This window comes from Prunus mume, linkage group LG2 (genome assembly GCF_029339155.1).
Source record: "Prunus mume cultivar Tortuosa linkage group LG2, ASM2933915v1, whole genome shotgun sequence".
Lineage (NCBI taxonomy): Eukaryota > Viridiplantae > Streptophyta > Magnoliopsida > Rosales > Rosaceae > Prunus > Prunus mume.
In genome coordinates this window covers 41575254-41597912 of record NC_142699.1, presented here as the reverse complement: position 1 = coordinate 41597912, position 22659 = coordinate 41575254, and the positions used below count along the sequence as shown (strand labels likewise).

The window sequence follows — 22659 nt, the reverse complement described above, 5'->3', positions numbered from 1 at the left end:
CTTAATGCTCAGAGTTCTCACAAATTGTCTCAAATACGTTGATAGCTTCATCTGCAATCTTGTCCATTAAGCTTCTATAAAATTAGTGAACTTTTTGCCATATGTCGAAACCATAACGAAGGCATTGAAGAAACAAATCTTTATATTGCTCCCAACATTGATGAAATTGTTCACACTTTTGTTGACAAAAACTCATAATATTTGTTATCAAAGCATTGGTTTTACGAGCAGAGAAAACTTTGGAAAGAAATTTCTTAATAAATCAGTCCAAGAATTTATGGATGGCTTTGGAAGAGAGTCTAACCAGTTTGTTGCTTTATCCCTTAGAGAAAATGGGAACAATCGGAGTCGAATTTGCTCTTCACTAAGACTGCCATAATTGAATGTGGAGCAATAGTGAAGAATGTCTTGAGATGATGGTAGGGATTTTCCTCTTCCTTCCCATGATAACTAGGTAGAAGTTGGATAATTGTTGGGCGAATTGTGAAACGATGTGTGATTGGAGTCAAGACAATGCTCGACGGTGCATTGTACTCCACCGGTGTAGTGTAATCTCAAGTTCTTGATCAATGGGAATTAGCTCCAATTTGAGAGAACACCTCCTTTGCATACAATTTTCAGACATTAGGTTTTTGTACCTGCAACAATGACAAAAAGTTGTTTAAATAAGAGAATAATAATTGATGAAGGAAATAAACAAAACCCAAATTCAATTGGAAAGAAAACAGAAATTTAAGTCTGGGTTGGAGTGGGAGATGATTCCCAATTAAGGAAGAAGAACTTCTTGTTGCTTGGTGGGTTTGGAATTCTCCAATTAGTGGAAGGAGTTTCCAGTTGGTGGGTGGAATAGAGGCATGAAGTAGTTGGAATGAGATGCTAGAGTTGGAGTGGGAGTTGTTGGAAGACCAAAACCCAAATCAAATTGAAATGCTTTCCAATTTATGGAGATCTTGGAATTTGCAACTGGAGTTCTCCTTCCAATTGGGAGAAGGATCCACTGCGTAAAGTTCTTTCTTTCGCTTTTCGCGAGCTTTTTTTTAGTTGGCTTCGTCCTCTTTTCTTTGACTGTTATGCATTTAAGTTGGAAAGTGGCGTGTAAGCCACATGAAATATTTTTTTTTAAAAAAAAGCAAATAAGACAGGAATAGTAAAAAAATAAAAAGAAATAAACGAAATACAAAACAAACTAGAAACAAATTCAATTAGACGTAAATTAGGAATCTAAATTTTAAATTAACTTAGAATCCCCAACAAAGGCGCCAAAAACTTGGTATGTCCTTACAAGTGCACAAGAATGATGTAGTATAGCGTTGGACAAGTCCAAGTATCATTCTCCCAAATATTCCAAATTAATCTAATATTCGAATAACTAAATTAAATCTAATTGATATGCAAGTGAATTTGTAGAGATTAATATTGTGAAAGTTTATGAAACAAAAAGGAATTAATAAAAACAATTGAGAATAAAAATGTTGAATTTTAAGGTTGAAAAATAATGATGAAGGTCTAAGGTTTCAGAATCAACCACAAGCAATCCAAGTTAGATTTTAATGCGCTCAACAGATTCTTTCGATTCTTTAGATGATAATTCCCGTATCCAAGTCTTTTTCAGGCACTCAAACCATAGTTTTCCTTAAGTGTAAGATTCTTTTATAGTTCAAACAAAGATCATATATTCAATCCTACAATATATTCTAGTTAAAGCAAACCATTATTCTTTGTCAAGCAATAATGTAATTCACCACACTTAATCACAAGAAGCTAATAGTATTATATTGCAAGTTCTGCCTCAAATTCATCTTTCAGTTTACTAGATGCAAAGCTCTAAGGTGATCAATCAAAGAACTTAAACAAATAGCAACAATTAAAGTAGTGATTAAACATTCATCTAAAAGAAACTTAGAATACATTAAATAACATTAGAAATCATAACTATCCATGCTCGGGAGTCATCCTCGCCCTAGAGAATAGTTTAGTTATTCATGTTCAAAGAAAACATAATTGAAAAACTAGAAAACATAAAATAAAACTTATGGATTGTGATGATGCTCAAGAACTTGACGATGGAAATGGCTCCTTGACTCTCCTTCCAACTATAGCATAAGAGAACCCTATTTTCTGCTCTTCTTTAAATAAGAAACAAATCCTCTTTTGACTTGGTAACTATGCTTTCCTATTTTCGCTTCAATTGTCTTTGATAAGTTGGCATCCAAAATCCTACTAAATATAAGATCAGACCTTAGGAAATAACCCTGCATCCTTGTAGACACTTCCCAAAAATAATTGACACAAATTAAACTATAATGATTGAACTTCAAAAGGATTATTTTGCAAAACCCATAGAACACATTCTGCCCAAACTGTCTGTACTAAAACGGCCACTACTCTCTCCACACACGTCCGAATCATGAACCGAAAAATTCTACAAAAAGTTAACATCTGTATCTTTCCAACGATATAAGACTCAACATCTGGTTCGCTCGGAGGAAGTACAATATATTCTGTCAAATTGATTGATCTGCACAGGAAATTCTGCTCCTAGGATTTCACACTATATTTCAATCCCAAAATTGCTCATTTTGCTTGTTTTATCGCCTCAAACCTAGTAAAACACAAAACTAAGTAAAAATGGACTAAACTCACTCAAGAATATAGTGAGAATCTAAGAGAAAGATAATAAAAATGTATGAAATAATGGTTATATCACGTAACAGAGAAGGCTATGCGACAAAATTCAAGCAAAATGGCTCTATGTCCCATGAACAGGCTTAAATGTAGAAGTAAAACTTAAGCCCATGTTGCATAAGACTTGACTTGCCGATGACTTGCAACATGGATAGACATCATGGTCGTTTTAGTAGGCCCATTTTAAAATAATAATAATAATAATAATAAATCACTCAAAGTTAAACTAAGAAAGTAATGACCCTTACCCAAATACAAACTATGAAGGTAAATCAAACAAAGAGAGTAATGATTCTTTGTAAGTCTAGCTTCACATGTGACTGTAATATTATCGCAGTTGATCTCTGCTTTTGTTCACCTTCGACCAATACTATGAAGTTAAGGTTCGGGATGATGACCCTAACTCTTCTTGACTTAAACGTTATTGCGGGTTTTCAGCCATGTGGTGGTGTAGTAAGCGCCCTATCTCAATCAAAGTGTGAGATTGCTTTTTGTTCTACCAAAAAGGAGCAAAAACTACAAGACTTTTATGGAAGCTAATGCTCAACAAACAGGGCCGCTCACGCATAAAAAGCATTTGACTTTTCTCATGATTTAGGCATGCAAATATGTTTTATGCATGGCACCAACGCAAGTTACCTTAGAGGTTCAACCTCTAGCTGAAGCACTACCAAAATGTCGTTAGTTGGCCTTTGGGCCAATGGTATTGGCCTATCTATATAGAGGTCTCTACCATATGTTGTCACTTAACCCGATGAATTGTAATACTACTGGGCCGATTTGGCTGTTTCAACTGTGGCTTCAAGTATACTTTCAAGAGATACGACCAGCTCATGATCCATTCACTCTTAACTCTCTTCTTGGAGTAAGTCTTTTGTCTCTTCCCCTTTCCGGCTTCAAAGTCAAGGACTACTTTAGAATCTTATACAACTACGATAAGTTCCCCTTCTTTGACCAAAAACGCTGGAGATGTATGACGTAGGATCCTTTGGGCTAGTATTCTATTGAGTAGAGACTCACATCTTGCCTTGTCAGTGGGTACACATGGTAACTACCCATGTGGAGTTAAAATTGATTTTTCTTCTGCGACCAGTCGCCACTTAGGTTTTACTCAAGCTATCCCACTTCCAAACACAGAATCTTGCAATATGGGATCATCCCACAATGTTAGGTTCAAAACAAAGGTCAAATGCAATGTAATCTCCTCAGCCAACAAGCAAGTGTGAAAAACCTTTATCATGCATTTAGAGATGACAACTTTAATGCTATAACCTATTTTGACCCTTGGTGGAAGCCCGTCACCTGTGATTGGTTCACAGTGGCCGTTGATATTAATTTTTCCAGGCTTTTGAGAAATGGTTGTTGACCATTAAGGATGCCACGTCCTCCAATTCGGCCAATGAAACAGGCATGCTTCATTCATGGCTGCAAGATTTATCTTCAACCATTTATATAATTCTAGTGATTTCTGAACTATTATTTATCGTATGTAATGCGGCCAAATAGATGAGTTCCACTTCTACGACATTACCAAAGAAATGAAAGGATTACTCATCAAGAGAGACTACTTGGCCAAAACTGGTAATGTTCTCACTTTGAGCATTTTCTTTTCAAGCTTCAGAATTAAACTTTTATTACTTGGCTTTATATCAAGGGTTCATTTGGTCATGGTTATGCCACTTCTTGAACCAAGCTTAGGGTTGTCCTAAGGCTTAAATCTCAGGCCATTCACGGTATGTTCTTGCCTCTTATTCCTTAATTTCTTTTGGTCGTGCAATAACATCATAACTTTCGCTTGATTTGTATCTCGCCGTAAAATTATCATAATGTAGGACTTAAGAAAGCTTTAACTAAACAGCCCAAGAGAGATCCTGTCATTAAGGCACTTCCAGCTACAAAATTTATGTTACCTTTTTCCTAATATTCTTGCATGGGCTAATCACTACTTTTATAAGATTTACCCAACCTTTCCTCACCCAGCCATTCTCAAGAATTCATAGGCTTTGTGACCGATGTCCAATTTCAATTCCGTATCGATAACAATGCCATGACCGAGGTTAATGAGACTGTTGTTGTGGCATGCCTTAGTGATGATCAAGGCAAAGATATCTCTCCTTTTAATATGGTCGAATTAGTTAAGGATGCAACACATCTAACATTTTTTGATCAAGAATCCTTTTGTTTTCTTTTTTAGAGCACTTCCACCCACGGTGCCATGGCAAAAGGAAAGGGCAAGTAAGGGCAATTACTGTTCAAATGAATAGTAACTACCCTAGTTATTTTTTTTGTGCTTTTTCACCCATTGCCATGGCAATCCAAGGATAATTACTATTCATATGGGATTAATTTTATTTATATGTATGAGATTAATAATAATAAAACTAGGTATGTAGAAAAAAAAATCCTGAATCTTTGGTAATTTTTCAGATTTTTGTTCAATTTTTTATAACTTTTTTATTCACGACATCAGCCCTCTCAGGTTGATTTTGCCTTAAGCTTTGCGGGATTGATAGACCCCAGCTCATGCCCGAGCTGGATGTCTTTGCTGGAACCACTTTTGGAGGCCTAGTGAGGCTTTTGCTTGTGCTAGGCTCTTGTGGTGGAACTGCTGTTAGATGCTCATTCTATTATTTTTCCGAAGGAGATTAATGTGGGGTGTTTGTGTCGGATTCAACTGCGCCAAAATTGATTCAGTTGCATTCTCAACTTGTGATACTCGCAAGTGCATGAGCCATTCAATGGTAAAGCATATGTAAATACGAGGTCGATCCCATGAGGGTTGGGATAAAAAACAATTTGAGTCCTGCAAAACCCAAATAGTTACTTTTAGGAGGGGAAAAATTTGGGTTTAGCCCCAAATGGATTAGAGAAGGCCTTATGAAGTTCAGCATTAACAAGAAATGTTGAGGCATCTCTATACTCCTTTTCAGTAGGCATTGGTTCAATTTCCTCTGCGTTCAAATCAATTGCTTCTTTCGTCGATTAAACAAACATAAATGCAACGATCTTAACATTATGTAACTTTCTTAACTCCTGTTGCACCTTATTATATCCTCTTAACATTTTTAAAAACACATGAACTTGTTTGTCATCCACTTGGTCCTTGAGGAAAACAGAGAAAGCTTTTCCAAAAAAAGGAAAAATAAAATTATAAAGAAGAGAGCTGCTGGTGATTGTTGGTACCTCTTTTTGTTTTCTTTTCTTTTTTGTAATGAGTCGACGTTGCGACTTGGCGCTATCTGTGGTGTGCTACAGCTAGGCCCGGTGAGTAGGCTTTATATATATATATATTTGTTTTGCTGCAAGCTAGTGTTTCTTCTTCTTGCGGTTCACTCTTATGGTTTTGACTTGTGATTTTAATCGTCTTTTTCCATTTTGTAGTTGTTGTGCCATCATGTCGTCTGACGAAGGAAGCCAATCATTTGGTTGAGTAAGAGAAGAGGAGATGAAATGGTTGTGGGCGGCTAGGGTTTTCAAAAAACGAAAAGGGAGAAGACAAGAGAAAGGGAAAAAAAAGGAAGAAAAGTTGCGGCTAGGTTTAAATGAGTTAGGGTTACCCGCTCTTCCCTCCCCCCCCCCAAAAAAAATTTCTCGTAAATGAGAATGATTAAATACATTGGTTATGCAAATATTTCACATGACTTAGCAACGCAACGGTTTAGATGTGATATTTGAAGTTGGTGGTTATGAGTTTAAAACTCGCTCGCTCCAACATCTCAAATATTAAGGTTGTTTTTAATGTCGATTCAGTTCTCAACAACCGTTGTAGTTGGGTCGGTCCCAAAAACTGCTTTAATACCAACCTAGATCGAGGTAGAAGAATTTTCGGATAAAAAAAATCCCAAGTCGAGTCAATTTTTTGGTTATAAATCTTGGGTTTTTTTAGTTTATCGGGTGAAAATCTCAGCCCTAATATCTTAGGTTTCGTAATAGAGGGAGTGGATCCGCTGTCCCAAAATTAGGTGTCCCCTTATGTTCCCCCACATGTCAACTGACTTAACAAATGTTTAACTTTATTAACTTTTTTATTTGGAATTTTCTTTTAAAAAAACAAGAACAAAATATTGTGTCTTCTCCAATTCTCCACCCTACCTCAAACTCACTTTCTTTGAAGGAAAATCCCTTGCAAAATCCACCCACACCTATTCTCTTCCTCCTAATCTCTAAAAAAAAGAAAAACTAATTAGTATACCAATTGATCGTAGGCACGAACCAAGTAAAACAAAACACAAAGTAAAAGAGAAAGTTTGAGTTTCAATGAAGTTTACATAATGGAATTCTCAATTCATGTTGATAAGGTTTAGATGTTCAATAAAAGAATAAGTAGGTACTAAGCTACTCTCAACATGTTAAAGTACAGAGATCCTCCCACCTATTGCTGGTTCAATTAGTTGAAATGATAAGGATTTGTATCACCCATAGGTGGAAAAAAAAAAACTAAATCTCGAGGTCCTAACAATACTCGATTACACTCCAATTAAGCATTTAATTCACAAATTCTTCATAGATAACCAAACACATGAAAAACCCCAAAAATTTAGTCATGCCCTAAAATCAAATTAATTGAGTGAAGCTTGCAGAATAGTTGACAATGAGGTAAATATTGAAGTCGGCCTACTGTGGTAGAACATTGACAAGGGCATTGGACTGGAGATGCAACGAATGAACAACATGAGTTCGAGGGAGGGTGGAGAATGGAGAAGAAGCAAGTACCGCTCTCTCGCGTACGACGTCGTATTTTTTATTATTATTTAAAATTGCCATATAAAAGAGTTAATAACTCTCTGTTAAGTTAGTTAACATGTGTCAACAAACTATTGGGGGACACCTGATTTAGGGATAGCGGATCCGCACCGTAATAGAGGTCCAATGATCTTTGTTGGGCCCATCATCGTGATTTTTCCAGGCCCAAACATTGCCGCACATTTCCAAAATATTCGGCAAACCAATGCTTGTGTAGGGTAGGCATGCAAGTATCATATTCGTTAGGGTTGCAGGAGTCTTTTGGTACGGCGGATTGTCATGGACTGGATTAAATACTGGGACTATCTTGGATTGGCTTAGCCTGTTATAAGTTGGATAACACTTATACTGCATTTGATTGGACTAGGACTAAATCTTTTTAAAGTAAGTTTTTAATTTTTTTTTTGACTTTTCTTCTCTCTTTTTCCTTCTTCCTCTTCTTCCTCATCTTTCTCTCTTCTTCTCTTTCATCTTCTTCTTCTCTATCCTCTCTCCTCTTCTTCTGTCTACTTTTCTCTTTATTAATTTTTTTTGAAAATTTTCTCTTCTCTTTCTCTCTTATTCCTCTTCTATTCTGCCTTCTCCTTATTTTGTTTTTCGAAAATTTTCTCTTCTCCCTTTGCTTTTATGTTTTCTCCTTCTCTGTTTTTTCAAAAATTTTATCTTTTTTCCTCTTCCTCTTATATTTTGTCTATTCCTTCTTACGGCTAGTGGTCATGGCTGGTAGTCGTGTCTAGTGGTTGTGGCTGGTTGTCGTCGCTGGTGGTTGTGGTTGCCACTTGGGGGCGGTGATTGTGGGGAGTTTGGGTGGGGTTGGTTGCTCCTCGCTTGGGTGGGGACTGTTAGTCCTTCCTCTTCAGACGAGTTTCACTAAGAGCTCCTAAGAAGGTGTTTTTGGTGGGGCCCATATTAATTAATTCCACTTAAAATTAGAACTGGATGAAACAAACATGGGATAAAATCTTAGGCAAGCCAATCCATGCGTGCACAGTGTAACAAACAAGCCATCGAGTCTTACGTAGACTCTAGACTTTCATTATTAGGCTCTTGTAAAGTTAGATTAGCATGATGATAAAAGAGAAAACGACTTAAAATCCTTTTAATAAAGAGTTATTTATACTAACACCCGTGAGGGTTTCAGTGTTTTCACAAAACTTCAAGACGTTTCAGAAATTATACAAACACTACTTAAGGTTTTAAATTGTTTTCATAAAATCCTTCTTCGTTGATTACTTTTTTAGTCGAAAAACCCTTGTTCATGTGAATTTTAAATTATTAGGGGGTTTTATAAAAACACCAAAAACCATATGGGGTGTTAGTGCCCGTTTGACATTGCTTATTTGGAGTGATAAGTGATTTTAAAAAAAATTTGGGAAGCCCAACTCATTTGGTAAACTGTGAAAAAATCATTTATTGTTAAAAATTGTTGTGAGAGAAAGTTATAAAGGAAAACAACTAATGATGTGCTTTTATTTTCTGATTAAGCAGGAATCGGTTTTGAAGAGGCGCTGAGTTTAATGAAATGATTATGCGACAATCATTTTCTGATTATGTAGAAATCAATACCAACAACACTTTTAACAAAAAATTTACCAAACCCCAAACTATTTTCTCTCACAGCAAATTTGACAACAATTATTTTTACAGTACAGATGCCAAACTAGTCATTAGCGTAAATAACTCTTGCCAACTATTGTCTTATCAACAATCAGAAACCCACACTGCTTTTTCTTTTTCCTTTCTGAACACGTGTGATTTTTAGGTTTTTTTTCATTTTTTTATTAATTTTTCCAGAAAACGTTTTTAGTTTAACAACCGTAAACCCTAGTGCTTTAAATAGCAGCACACTCCTCTGGATGTCTCTCTCCGCAAGTTGTCTAAACCCTAGTAAGTCGTCACTACTCTCTCCCATTCGCATATACATTTTCCTGCTAGGGTTTAGATTCGGATCAATTCTGATCGTCGAATTTTTTATCAAATTAGACTTCCGATCGTCAGTTATCCGGATATGGATCTTCCGGGCCTCGCTGTAATACTGCAAGCTGCTCTCAGCCCCAATCCGGATGAACGTAAAGCGGCCGAGCAAAGCCTCAATCAGGTTCGTTATTGTTTGAATTAAATTTTCATGTAATGCCTTGTGTCGAAGCTATTTTTCCAAATTTTTGGTTAATTGGATATAATTTTGACGCATAATTGTGAGTAATCAGAATTGACCTTGATTGTGCAATTTGATAGGTTTACTTGCTTTTGAAAAGAAGAGAAGTGATTCTGAGAACTTATTAGAGATATGAGGATTTATATTTAGTTTTGAGTTTTATGTTGACTTTTTTGTGTGATGAATTATAGTGAGTTGATAATAGATGCATAGAAATGACCTTTTCTGTATGTGCGATTGTGTTTTTTTCCTCCTTCTCCTCTGATGTCGTCTTTAATGTTGGATTTTCTTTTACAGTTTCAGTACACACCACAGCATTTGGTCAGACTGTTGCAAATTATAGTCGATGGCAATTGTGACATGGCTGTGCGGCAAGTTGGCAGTATCCACTTCAAGAATTTCATTGCGAAGAATTGGTCACCGCTTGATCCCGCTACGTCATGATTGTGTTATTTAGCTAGTATCCTAGCCCCGCTGGTATTCCAGTTGCTTATTCTTTGCGTGTTGATGTAGATGAGCAGCCGAAGATATCACAGAGTGATAAAGACGTGGTGAGGGATCACATTCTAGTCTTTGTTACACAGGTTCCCCCATTGTTAAGGTACTTTTTGTAGTATTGCTATGATTTTGTTTTCTATTTCAGTTATTTATAGGTAGATGTAACTACTATGTCTGTCAGTTTACAGACATTATATACTCTGTAGTTTTAGTTTTCTAGTTCTTTATAATATGGTGCCTTGTGTGGAACTCTGTTTGTTTTCATCTTCTTATGTGCTGGCGATGTCAAATGTCATGTTGTACAGGGTACAGCTAGGTGAGTGCCTAAAGACAATTATTCATGCTGATTACCCTGAGCAGTGGCCACACCTTTTAGACTGGGTGAAACATAACTTACAAGATCAACAAGTCTATGGAGCTTTGTTTGTTTTGCGGATTCTCTCTAGAAAATATGAGTAAGTCATATTGTTTTATGCTGTTCTTTTAAAATAATTCCTATAAATTCGAATGGCTATTGTCTGCAGTTGCACTGCCTTATGCTAAAGCTTAAACTTTAGCAATTTTTCTATCTGATGCATGCTACTGATTTGAACCCGAAGTTAGTTTGAAACATACATAATGAAGACTAATGTGCTCATATACGATGTTCTTCATATCTATTATAGTTGTAATATAGGCTTCAAGTTTTCCCTTAATTTATTTGGTTACCTGATAACTAAGGTTCCTGTTGTCTTTGTAACAATCTTTTTTTGTATATATGTATGTTTGTGTGTCGGATTTTGCATATATCTAGTAATGTAGACTGACACAAGTGTGAAATTATCACTACAGTGGTGGAAGTGTGGAATTGGATTCAGTCCACCCAAACATTAGAAATATAGGATTATTCAAGTATCATGGCTATATGTATTTTTCTAGACCACTATTGTTCCATTCCTAATTCAGAGCAATGCTTGTCATTCTCTAATTCACATTCTGTTACTTCCTCAAGACTATACTTATGGTCAATGTCATCACCTACATGGAGTAGAGCAATGCTTGTCATTCTCTAAGTCACATTCTGTTACTTCCTCAAGACTATACGTATTGTCAATGTCATCACCTACATGGAGTACAGTACAGTATCAGTATTTAAGAGAATTACTTATCTATTATATTTCTCTTTCTATCATATCACAGAATGTACTCACGGATGATATTAACTAATTTCATCTGCTCCAGTGATTAGAATGAGTATCTAAGTTGCATATTCCTTCTAGTTTGTACAATGCAAAATCTTAATAACTATCTGCTCATATCTTCAATTTATTCAGGAAGCAATATCCAAATCTTACTTGTGATGAAGATCAGAACTACTGACAGATACAGAATTTCTCACTTTTTCAGCTATTTTCATAATATTATATATATATATATATATATTTTATATAACTTATAAGTAGTTGAAACCACTGTGGACCCAGATGTGACGGAACAGACATTAAAAATTCTGCGGTTTTTGTTTGTTCTCTATAACCTGGTATCTGTGCTTTTCAGAAGCTGTTATGATAGCCATGTTAAGGAAAATTGGTTTTTAATTATTAATATGTAATGATTCTAGTATTTCTAAGTCTTGAAGAGCAAAGGAGAAGCCTTCCAATTTTAATATTGGCATGATACGTACCTTCAGATTTAGTAATGAGATTTTTCTTGTTATTTATATTATTAGGTTCAAATCTGATGAGGAGAGGACCCCAGTTTATCGCATTGTTGAGGAGACATTCCCGCCTCTACTCAATATATTCAGCAGGCTTGTCCAAATTCCTAACCCAACACTGGAAGTGGCAGATTTGATCAAGCTTATCTGCAAAATTTTCTGGTCATCCATATATGTATGTTCTGGACAGAGATTTTTTCATTGTGCTTCTGTAGTGGAGTCAAGTGTCAAGTTTGTGTTGGTTACATGGATATTAATGGATGATACGTATCCCTTTTTTAATAAACCTTGTGCTGGTGGATATTCTGCAAACTCTATTAATAGAATTGCTAGCAACCCAACTTTTTAAAGAAGAGATATTGCTAATTTCTCAGTATGCCCCCTTTTGTCTTTTCTATCTTACTTATGCAAGAAAGAGGCATGTGGATACCTTACTCAAAGTTTCATTTATTTCCTGTCTAATTGTGCAGATATTTCTATACTACGTTTATAATCCTGCCTATTCTTATACTAGTATCTCTAACAAAACATAGGCTCTTTAGTTATATATAGATGTGTGTTAATTTAGGTATATTGATAGCTTGTCCTTTGCATAAAAACATAGATGCAAAGGATTTATAGTTTTGTTCCTTTTTAAGTTTTCAGGTTTTATGTTTATTTTATTTTAAATTCAGAATGTGTCCATTTTGGTTATAGTGAGTACTTGATAGGATTTGAAATTTTTCAAGAAGACCTTTTCAACCTTTATTACTATTGATTCAGAAAAAAATTAGAGGTCAAAGGAATCATTTATATCTAATAGTATAGATAAATTCTACACTACGATTATTTACGTATAATTTTTTGGCGTCTCTTTTCAGCTGGAGATTCCAAAGCAACTATTTGATGCAAATGTGTTCAATGCTTGGATGATGCTTTTCTTAAACATATTGGAGAGACCTGTTCCCTTGGAAGGCCAACCTTCTGATCCTGAGCTTAGAAAAGCATGGGGGTGGTGGAAGGTGAAGAAATGGACTGTTCACATTTTAAATCGGCTGTACACTCGGTAAACTTTTAGATTAAATAAAAACTGAACAACAACTGTGGCTTGCATTTTAAAGCATATTTTTGACATTTCATCTCTTTTTACATGTTGATCCCTAGGTTTGGAGATTTAAAACTTCAAAACCCAGAAAACAGAGCATTTGCTCAAATGTTTCAGAAGAATTATGCTGGGAAGATTCTGGAGTGTCACTTAAATTTGTTGAATGTGATCCGAACTGGTGGCTACTTACCTGACAGAGTGATCAATCTCGTTCTTCAGTATTTAAGCAATAGGTGGGCAATTTTGTTCCTCATAGGTTAAGTCCTTTTATTTCGTTTTGTTTTGTCTTATTAGGTGCTGATTTTACTTTTCCATTTTATTATCCTTTAAAATGGCAATTTTGGATTTTTATTTATTATCCTGTCAATTTTAAAATGACTATGATCTTATGAATAATACATGTGCTTGAATTTTGCTTGTAGTTACATGAAGACATGAACCCCAGTTTTGGAAGTGAGCTTATTTCATGTGACTAATGTATAGCCCCAAAGAGAAATTCATTGAACATATCCGTGCTATCATTTAAAAGTACCCATTTGAACCCTAAACCCATTTAAAAAAACCTATAAAAGCCCAAATATACCTCATGTTTGAAAGGAGATAGAACTGCTTCCACCTCACTCTCTCTATGTTAACTCGTCACAACCCCAACCCTCCTCACACACTTATACTGTGTGGGGGTCTTCTTGTCTTGTTGAGTGGTGTATTTTGTACTGTCAACCTTCAATAGGAAATTTGTGTTTACAGCTATGTTATATTTGTTAATTAACTTGTGAATTTCTTATTGTACTGTTCTAGTGGTGAGATATATGTAAACAATTTGGTGTCTCCCTAACCTCTCATTTGTTAAATATGTATATGCAGTATCTCGAAGAATAGCATGTATAATCTGCTGCAACCTCGACTTGATGTTCTTCTTTTTGAGATTGTTTTTCCCCTTATGTGCTTCAATGACAATGATCTAAAGCTTTGGGATGAAGACCCACATGAATATGTCAGGAAGGGTTATGGTCAGTCTTCACTATCTCGTTTTATTGCTTGATGATCTCTGTTTCGTTGGTGATTTATCTGTTTTCTTGCTGGTGCAGATATCATTGAAGACTTATACAGTCCCAGGACAGCATCCATGGATTTTGTGAGTGAGTTGGTTAGGAAACGTGGAAAGGAAAATCTTCATAAGTTCATTCAGTTCATTGTCGAAATTTTTAAGAGGTAGCTTTTCATAATCTTTTCAAAACGATACATACATTTTGGTGCTTTGACATTGTTTTTATTTTTCCTCATAAGTTTCTTGTTTCCTGATCTAGGTATGATGAAGCGCCAGTGGAATACAAGCCATATCGACAAAAAGATGGTGCTCTTCTTGCTATTGGAGCACTTTGTGATAGACTGAAACAAACTGAACCCTACAAATCTGAACTTGAGCGTATGTTGGTGCAACATGTATTCCCTGAGTTTAGCAGTCCTGTTGGCCATCTTAGAGCTAAGGTTTGTTACATAAAATTCTTTTTGTATGTTAGCATTATTGTGCTTGTATTTATTCAGTTACTTGTTGCACCCATGCAAGAAAGTATTGCATATTAAAAAAGAGGTGGACCGTGATGGTCTTGAGACTCCAAGAAAAAGTAACCCAGGTTGTCTTAGAATCAGAAAAATATAAAAGCAAAAAATTGGCTTACACTCCAGAGTGCTACACAGCAACCAGCTGTTACCTGGCAACTCGAAATACACACTATATATGCATGCATAATAGAAAGGTGTGCTCATTTGATGCATGTGCAACATAGTGGGAGTTATTGGTGGAAAAAGAGAGGGCCCCGTAAACAAGAAGCTGGGTTGGAAATATCAAAGGGAAATCCATTATAAGTTGAACTATAGAACATCACTGGTTCCTCAGTCTGTTATCAAAGTTGCTGGTGAAATGGGGACAGTATCGCTGTCCAGAAACAAAGAGGGTTCCCTTATTAGTAGTGTAAATGAACCTCATTAGATTCTAAAATGAAATGGATCAAGCTATTCATGATGCATCCAGAGGAAATGATGTCCATAATGTTTAACAACATTATGGGAGAAAGTTAGATTATCTTCTTTGCTATGGGCATCAATTTCTACATACTTTGGAGACATTTTTTTGGATTCATTGGCTGGTAGATGGAAAGCCACCATTTGCTAGTTTCCATGGCTTTCTTTCTCTTCAAGTTAGGGGTTTGTTTGTGTAACTGCTATATCTGATAACATTCATACTGAGAAGGAAAAAGGTCTGTAGGTATTAATATTGATGATGGGTTACAATCAATGTATGAGACAATAAAAGACTGCCGCTCTTGACATTTACAATTGAGGTAAAAGTTGTATATATACACACAAGAGACTATACAGAAAACCCTAGGACAAGGACCCCTGAGGATGACTCAGCAGATAAGAACAAGGAATATGCTTGTCCTTGTGTTGAATATGCCTTTGTGACTGTTGGAGCCCAGCAGCTGTCATAGCATGGGTGTGTTAACCATTTTCTGGTTTTTGCTGGGCGTGATGATCGTTTTGGTCAACCATAGAGTATGGCTAATAATATCTCTGTTTAGTTTTCTTTTTGTGGCCATCTTGGGCACCCTTGTATTTTATTGTTATATGCAGTAAAATATTATTTCTTTTTTCAAATAACAAAAAAGTCATGTTTGTTGCTTAATAACGAAGCTTGTGTCGAGCAATAGTCTTTAGTTTTCTTTTCTTCATTTCCACAATGTTCTAAATATATCGTGTTCCCCTTTGTATAATTTAGGAGAGTAGATTTTCTGTATTATTCATTCTTACATTTCCAACAATTTTGAATTTAATATGTGCTTCATGCATGATTCTTCCCTTTTGTATAGTTTTTGCTCTATTCATTGTACTGTTTATTTTATGAAATTATCTTGGAATTTCTTTTTTTATTGCTATTTTATGTCAGAGTTATTCTTAGCTTGAATTATGACATGAATATTAGGCAGCCTGGGTCGCTGGACAGTATGCCCATATTAACTTCTCAGACTCGAACAATTTCCGTAAAGCATTGCATAGTGTTGTTGCGGGGATGCGGGATCCAGAACTTCCTGTTCGAGTTGACTCAGTTTTTGCATTGCGCTCCTTTGTTGAAGCTTGCAGAGGTATATATACAGCTCTCCACTGTGGATCTTGCATTTGTGTAGTTTTTTATTTTTTTTTATGTATGTAATCTTTTTCGTATGCTATGCAGATTTGAATGAGATCCGACCTATTCTTCCTCAGCTTCTTGACGGTATGTGGCATGGAAATCTTTGCTATGCATCATTAGCACTAATCATGAGACTTACCCAATCTGTACATTTTTCTGTTCAGAGTTCTTCAAGCTCATGAATGAGGTAGAGAATGAGGATCTTGTCTTTACTCTGGAAACAATAGTGGACAAGTTCGGGGAGGAAATGGCACCTTATGCCCTTGGTTTATGCCAAAATCTGGTAATATTTACTTTCCACGTTTTGAGAGTACTTCTGCAATCATCGTGAAACATGCTTGCCGAATTCTTGTGTTTTGTTCTCTTTAGGCTGCTGCATTTTGGAGGTGTATGAATACAGCTGAAGCTGATGATGATGCTGATGATCCTGGTGCTTTGGCAGCAGTTGGTTGTTTGCGTGCTATTAGCACCATTCTTGAATCAGTGAGCAGGCTTCCTCACCTTTTTGTCCAAGTTGAACCAACTTTGCTTCCTATAATGCGCAGAATGTTGACAACTGATGGCCAAGGTTTGGATGATACTTATTTTCCCTTGTCTTGTATGCCTAGTACTTCTGTCTAAGTCCTGCTTAAAAGTTAGTTTGTTGCCCTGTCTTCCCAAGTGTTGGGGTCACTGTTATTTATTGAAGCAAGCTGCTGTCGATGAGTCTAAACTCCATGCCATCGATTTCATTAATTCTGCATATTGCAGTTGTTTTTAATATAAGAATATAAAAAAGCTTTGGGATTTTCTGTTCCTTCGATCTCCTCTCTAAGTGTCTGGCCAAGACAAAAAAAGCTAAGTTGGGAGAAAGGAAAGGAAAAATAAATAAATTATGTGAGCATCAAACATAGGTTGAAGTGCATCCTTCAACTTATTGATGGAAAATGTTGTGTTTCTTATATTCATATAATACATTTGTTGATAAACACCAACAGTTCTACATCCCTTCTTGATGTTTCTCTTGCAGAGGTTTTTGAAGAGGTTTTGGAAATTGTGTCATATATGACATTTTTCTCTCCAACAATATCTTTGGATATGTGGAGTCTTTGGCCGTTGATGATGGAAGCATTGTCAGAATGGGCTATTGATTTCTTTTCAAGTGAGTTAATTCTCATATTTTATTCACAATCCTTTTTTAAAGATTATTTATTCTATGTTTTGTCCTGTTCATCCTTGACTGGATTTACTGATTATCTGCCAATCTGTTTAGTTTACTGCTTGATGCTTTATAGTTTTCTTAACCTTTGTGATAATTATTTTGTGTTTGTGGTTTTTTTTTTGGGGATATAAATATTGTCTGTTTTGCAGTTCCAGTTACAGCATAACTACTGACTTATCATTTCCAGCTCTGATATTTCTTGCTTGTGATATTACTTATCGAAGAGATGAGACCAATGACTCTACATAAACCCCAGTTCTCTTTGCCATTGAGTTTAAAAAGTATAAATAAATAAAAAAAATGAAAAAGCGATAAAAAGAAACCTGCTGGAATATGTGATGACTTGAACTTGTACAAGGGTACAGCTATACGTAATGGTAGACATGATAGTATAACATTGAGTTGGGGAAGAAGTAGCAAAATGTCTGCCTGATTTAAACTTTTGATGGTCCATGTAATTAGATTTATGCATTCATGTACTTTTTTCTTTCCATCCTGTAGTTCTCATATTATATGTTTCCTTGCAGATATTCTGGTACCTTTGGATAACTACATTTCCAGGGGGACTGCACACTTTCTCACTTGTAAAGAACCGGACTACCAGCAAAGCCTTTGGAATATGATTGCGGCTGTAAGTTCCTTTATGTTGCAAATTTTATATATTCTTGCTAGACTGAACAATACATATAGGAAATGTCTTCTACCCTTGTTTTCTCTATTGTGTTAGCAACTGTCTTCTTGAATGGGGCAATTCATGAAATGACTGCTATTAACACACTACATGGTAGAACTTACCTAGTTTAAGAAGATGCTTGGTCAAGCATCCCTCCCGTTGCTTTAGTGAATTGCTTGAGTTTTAATTTGGTGACTACTTAGTAAAATGTTCTTGTGAATTTAATTGATCTAATAGATATTTGTATGTTCTTGTTTTGTGCAGATAATGGCAGATAAAAATATGGAAGACAGTGATATTGAGCCTGCTCCGAAGCTCATTCAAGTAGTTTTTCAGAACTGCAGAGGGCAGGTTGATCAGTGGGTTGAGCCATATCTTAGAATTTCAGTTGAGCGGTTGCGTCGAGCTGAGAAATCATACTTGAAATGTCTTCTCATTCAAGTGGTAAGTAGTCAGATGTCAACTTTTATATTTCTTGATATAGAAACCTTTGCTTCATCTTTAAATGTGATAAGTTCTGCGTAGTGCTTCTTAGCCATAACTTGTCCATAGTTCTTCCGAGCCTTGGATCAAGGTGTTACATACTGAAGCTGGACCCCTTTTCCTGATTGCTTGTTTCATACTGAAGCATGTATTCAATTTTCTGTTTGCAGATTGCCGATGCTCTGTACTATAATGCAGCTTTTACACTCAGCATACTGCAAAAGCTGGGTGTTGCAACTGAGATCTTTAATCTTTGGTTCCAGATGCTGCAACAGGTTAAGAAAAGTGGTGTGCGTGCCAATTTTAAAAGGTAATTTGCAGTTTTGTTTCACATTGGTAATGCCCCATCCGACTGATTTTGTTTCCCCAGTGCCATATATGTGAATTTTATTTCACATTGGTATTCCCCCTCCCTAAAGAAATTTTGGATATAGAATGTAATTGAGTTTTTCTTTGCAGGGAGCATGATAAAAAAGTTTGCTGCCTAGGCTTGACATCATTATTGACACTTACAGCAGAACAGTTACCTGGGGAGGCATTGGGCCGTGTTTTCAGGGCCACCCTTGATCTCCTGGTTGCATACAAGGAACAAGTTGCAGGTCTTTATCTCCCTCTTAATTTATATTGCTTATTCTTCCACTTGGAATATAAACTTTGGAACTACAAGCACCATAATGTGAATTATTTTGGATTTATAAATTAGAATATTTATAAGTTTCACTGTAGCTAGTAATAATGTGAATTATTTTGGATTTATAAATTAGAATATTTATAAGTTTCACTGTAGCTAGTAATAACTTTTTCTTGTATGGCTCACACACTTATTTTTTTCAGTTATATGTTACTAAGTTTTAAATTCTAATGAACGTTGTTATGGCAGAAGCTGCAAAGGAGGAAGAGGTAGAAGATGATGATGATATGGATGGTTTCCAAACTGATGATGATGATGATTTTGGTGATGGATCGGATAAGGAAATGGGAGTTGATGCTGAGGATGGCGACGAGGCTGATAGCATGAAGCTTCAAAAGTTAGCTGCACAGGTGTGCCTTCTTTTCTTATTTAGTCAATTTTATTTGTAGATTTGATCAACATGAGAAATTTTCTATTGTTCAGTTGGTTAATTTACACTAAAAACTTGGTTTCAAATTCCTCATTTGAAATACCTCGTCTAAATGGACCCTTAATTCTTATTGGGTATTTTTGTTTGGAGGGAAAACTTATTATTTTATGGTGGTTTTCTTCTGTGTTTTATATTATTCTGGTTTGTCATGCAACTGTTGGGCGAACAATTCATTGTTTTTAACCTGTCCCAGAAATTCAATTTAATTCTCCTTTTTTTCCCCTTTACGAGACAAATTCTCATCATGCAAAATTGGTCAAGCTTTCTGGTAATTGTCAACGCATGACTTCTGTTTAAGATCAATTTCTTTAAACAATCCCAGGCACTAAGTAAATACAAGATGCCTAACAGTCCTTGAGGCAATGCAACTTGATGATGTGTCTGACTACCCTACCTCTTAAGGAATTGTTGCTATTGACTACATGGGCTTCTTTTCTTAATTAGTCTTTCTTTTTATGTATCTTCTGCCCGATGACTAATTGTCACTTGGTGGTGCAACAGGCAAAGTCTTTCCGCCCTAGTGATGAATTTGATGAAGACTCGGATGATGATTTCAGTGATGATGAGGAGTTACAGTCACCAATTGATGAGGTGGACCCCTTTATCCTCTTTGTAGATGCAGTAAAGGGTAAGTGGAGAGTTTCCTGTGTGATGTGTTGAAACTCAAATCTTGAATTTTTGGCGTGTCTGACGTGTGCTTTATTTTCTATGCTTTGCTTGTGTAGGCATGCAAGCATCAGATCCGTTGAGGTTTCAGAGTCTTACGCAGACTCTAGACTTTCATTATCAGGCTCTTGCTAATGGTGTTGCACAGCATGCAGAACAGAGGAGAGCAGAGATTGAAAAAGAAAAGATGGAGAAGGCATCGGCTGCCACGGCTTCATGATTCTGCTTTATATCTCATGGTGTGGCTTCAATTTTGCCTTGGTCTTCTTTGCTTTTTCCATTCATGTAGTAATGGGAATATAGAGAAACAGAGTTGTTGGTGGTCCATTCAGAGCATTTGGTTACTCTGGTGGTCGCGTTTGTCATTGAGCCCCAAGGAGTTTTCATTTTGACATACTTGGAGCATGTCTGATGAGTTCCACCAATATGCTAAATTTGAGATTGGGGAACTCTGGAGCTGGCACTTCAACTCTGGGTTTTGGCTTAGTCATTGTCTGGTGAGTCGGGCCATTCTATGGCAGGATACGCCTCTTACCACCGGTTTGAGTCGTCGCTTTTCCTTTTTTGTTCTCTTTTTCCTTCACAAGTCTCCTGTGATTTAGGCACCGTTTGTTCAGGTTGAGATTCCCTTCTACAGGATATTTTATTGATTTGGATCCCTTACGTTTTCATTGTGCATACAAGCGAGGGTTCCGAGCACACCGAGTCTGTAATATTTCTTGCCATTTGATGTGGCCATTATATGGGGTGATTTGATGGTTGTATTGATATTTTTTGGTTTAGGCCGCCTGCAAAATTTTCCCCCACTTTTCCTCTCTTATTTTCGTAAATAGTCAACAAATGTCAGTGCTATCGATTTATTGGGTTGGGAGTTTTGATAACAATGCAGAGAGCTTCTAAGGGTTGCTTGCTGCTTATTGTAATACAGTGATGAATATATTTATTTTTACAGATTGGTTAATTGGAAATGGTGGGTTTTTTCCAGACGTCTCCCATGTTTGCTATAGAAAAACACCAATGTTCCTTTTTATTGCTATCTCAGAACCTTATATTTATCGCTTTCAAAATACATTTTATTTTTACCCTGTGCCTAAAAGACTTTTCACGATCTCCCTCTAATTGTTTTGGGTTTTACCCAAAGCCCTGAACCCAAAACTTGCCCTTACCTAATGCGTTTGCTCCTAAGGACCCATTGTTGAGGCCCAAAAAATCCACAACTTGGCTCAAATATATTCCCAGCCCAATGCAATCTTTATCAAGAAGAAACTCGATCTGGGCACAGGAAAGTTTGTCATATGTACTTGCACACATGTCACGTCAAGCAAATAAACAACATGCCACGTTACAAGCTTAAGCGGGTTTAAGCCACGCAAGATGCTCTGGGCTTGCTTGAGTGGGTTGTGATATGGATAGTAATAAGTTGATATGAGGCTCATTGATAGGCCGAGAAATGGAAGTTCCGGGTTTGCTTAGGAGCCTCGGAACTCAAGCTCATTTCTTAAGCCCAAACATGTGGGTGAGCACAAAAGAGAAAGTAGCCTATTACTTAACCAAAATAGCCCAACAATTGATGAAGTTAGCCCATTTACTTGATAAACCAATTTATTGTCCCAGAAGACCCAAGCAACCTAAGAAAATATCTACAAATTTTCAGCACGTAGCTAAAAGCAAAAGCTAGGGGTGGTTGCGGTTCGGTAACTGCGAATTTTTGCTCAAACCGCAAACCGACCTACTATTTGCAGTATGATGATTTTTGAAACCGCAAACCGACCGCTTTTTACGGTTTACAGTATTGTTGTAAATCGCAAAAATTTACTCGTGAATTAGCGGTTTAAAAAAGTAAGTTCTTTTTGTGTCATAAAAATCCAATCTTCCACATTTTAGGCCTAATTCTGATGCTTCTTTTGAAGCCTTTTGATTTCAAGCATACTTTAACCCAAGCATATAAATTCATAACCTAAATAAATAAATTTACAACCTCAACTTCTCAAGCATAAATAAATTCTCAACCTCCTCAACTTCTCAAACATTCACAACCTAAAGAAAATTAAAGTTACAATTCCAAGCATTATAGTTAAAGTTAAACTTCTTAAGCATACACAACCTCAACTTCTCAAGCATTCCAATTCCAAATCTTTTAAACTTACAAACTAAAAGGAAAATGCAATGCCAAATGAATTAAAGTTACAACTCAAAGGAAAAATCCAATTCAAAGTTAATTAAAGTTACAGACTAAAGGAAAATGCAATGCACCAATGTTACAAATTAAAGTTACAAACTCAAGTATTGGTGGTGGTGAGTGGATTTGAAGGACCTCGTTGTGTTGTTTGAGCACTAATGCTATATACAAAATGTAATTTTTATTTATTTATAAATATAGTCGCGGTTTGCGGTAACCATAAGTTTTGAAAATCAAATACCGCAATCGCAACCGCAAATGCGGTTCGGTTTCAGCGATTGCGGT

The 22659-nt window shown here is 36.2% G+C and overlaps 1 protein-coding gene across 2 annotated transcripts; it reads left to right on the top strand.

Annotated features, from left to right (window-relative positions):
- The first annotated feature begins 9274 nt into the window (after positions 1-9274).
- On the top strand, positions 9275-21181 carry LOC103322522 (importin beta-like SAD2). 2 transcript variants are annotated; one of them, XM_089044893.1, is made up of 23 exons: positions 9275-9315; positions 9412-9526; positions 9881-10016; positions 10097-10184; positions 10387-10536; positions 11790-11952; positions 12638-12822; positions 12921-13094; positions 13726-13871; positions 13950-14073; positions 14169-14349; positions 15845-16004; positions 16094-16135; positions 16216-16334; positions 16421-16619; positions 17061-17192; positions 17780-17883; positions 18190-18369; positions 18579-18718; positions 18868-19007; positions 19289-19449; positions 20031-20157; positions 20255-21181. In XM_089044893.1, the coding sequence occupies exons 2-23, from the start codon at positions 9437-9439 to the stop codon at positions 20413-20415; spliced, it is 3102 nt and encodes a 1033-aa protein (XP_088901019.1). In that variant the 5' UTR covers positions 9275-9315; positions 9412-9436; the 3' UTR covers positions 20416-21181. The 2 variants fall into 2 exon arrangements, with proteins under 2 accessions (XP_088901019.1, XP_008222672.2); XM_008224450.2 differs by having other exon boundaries at positions 9287-9526.
- Positions 21182-22659: the final 1478 nt, after the last annotated feature.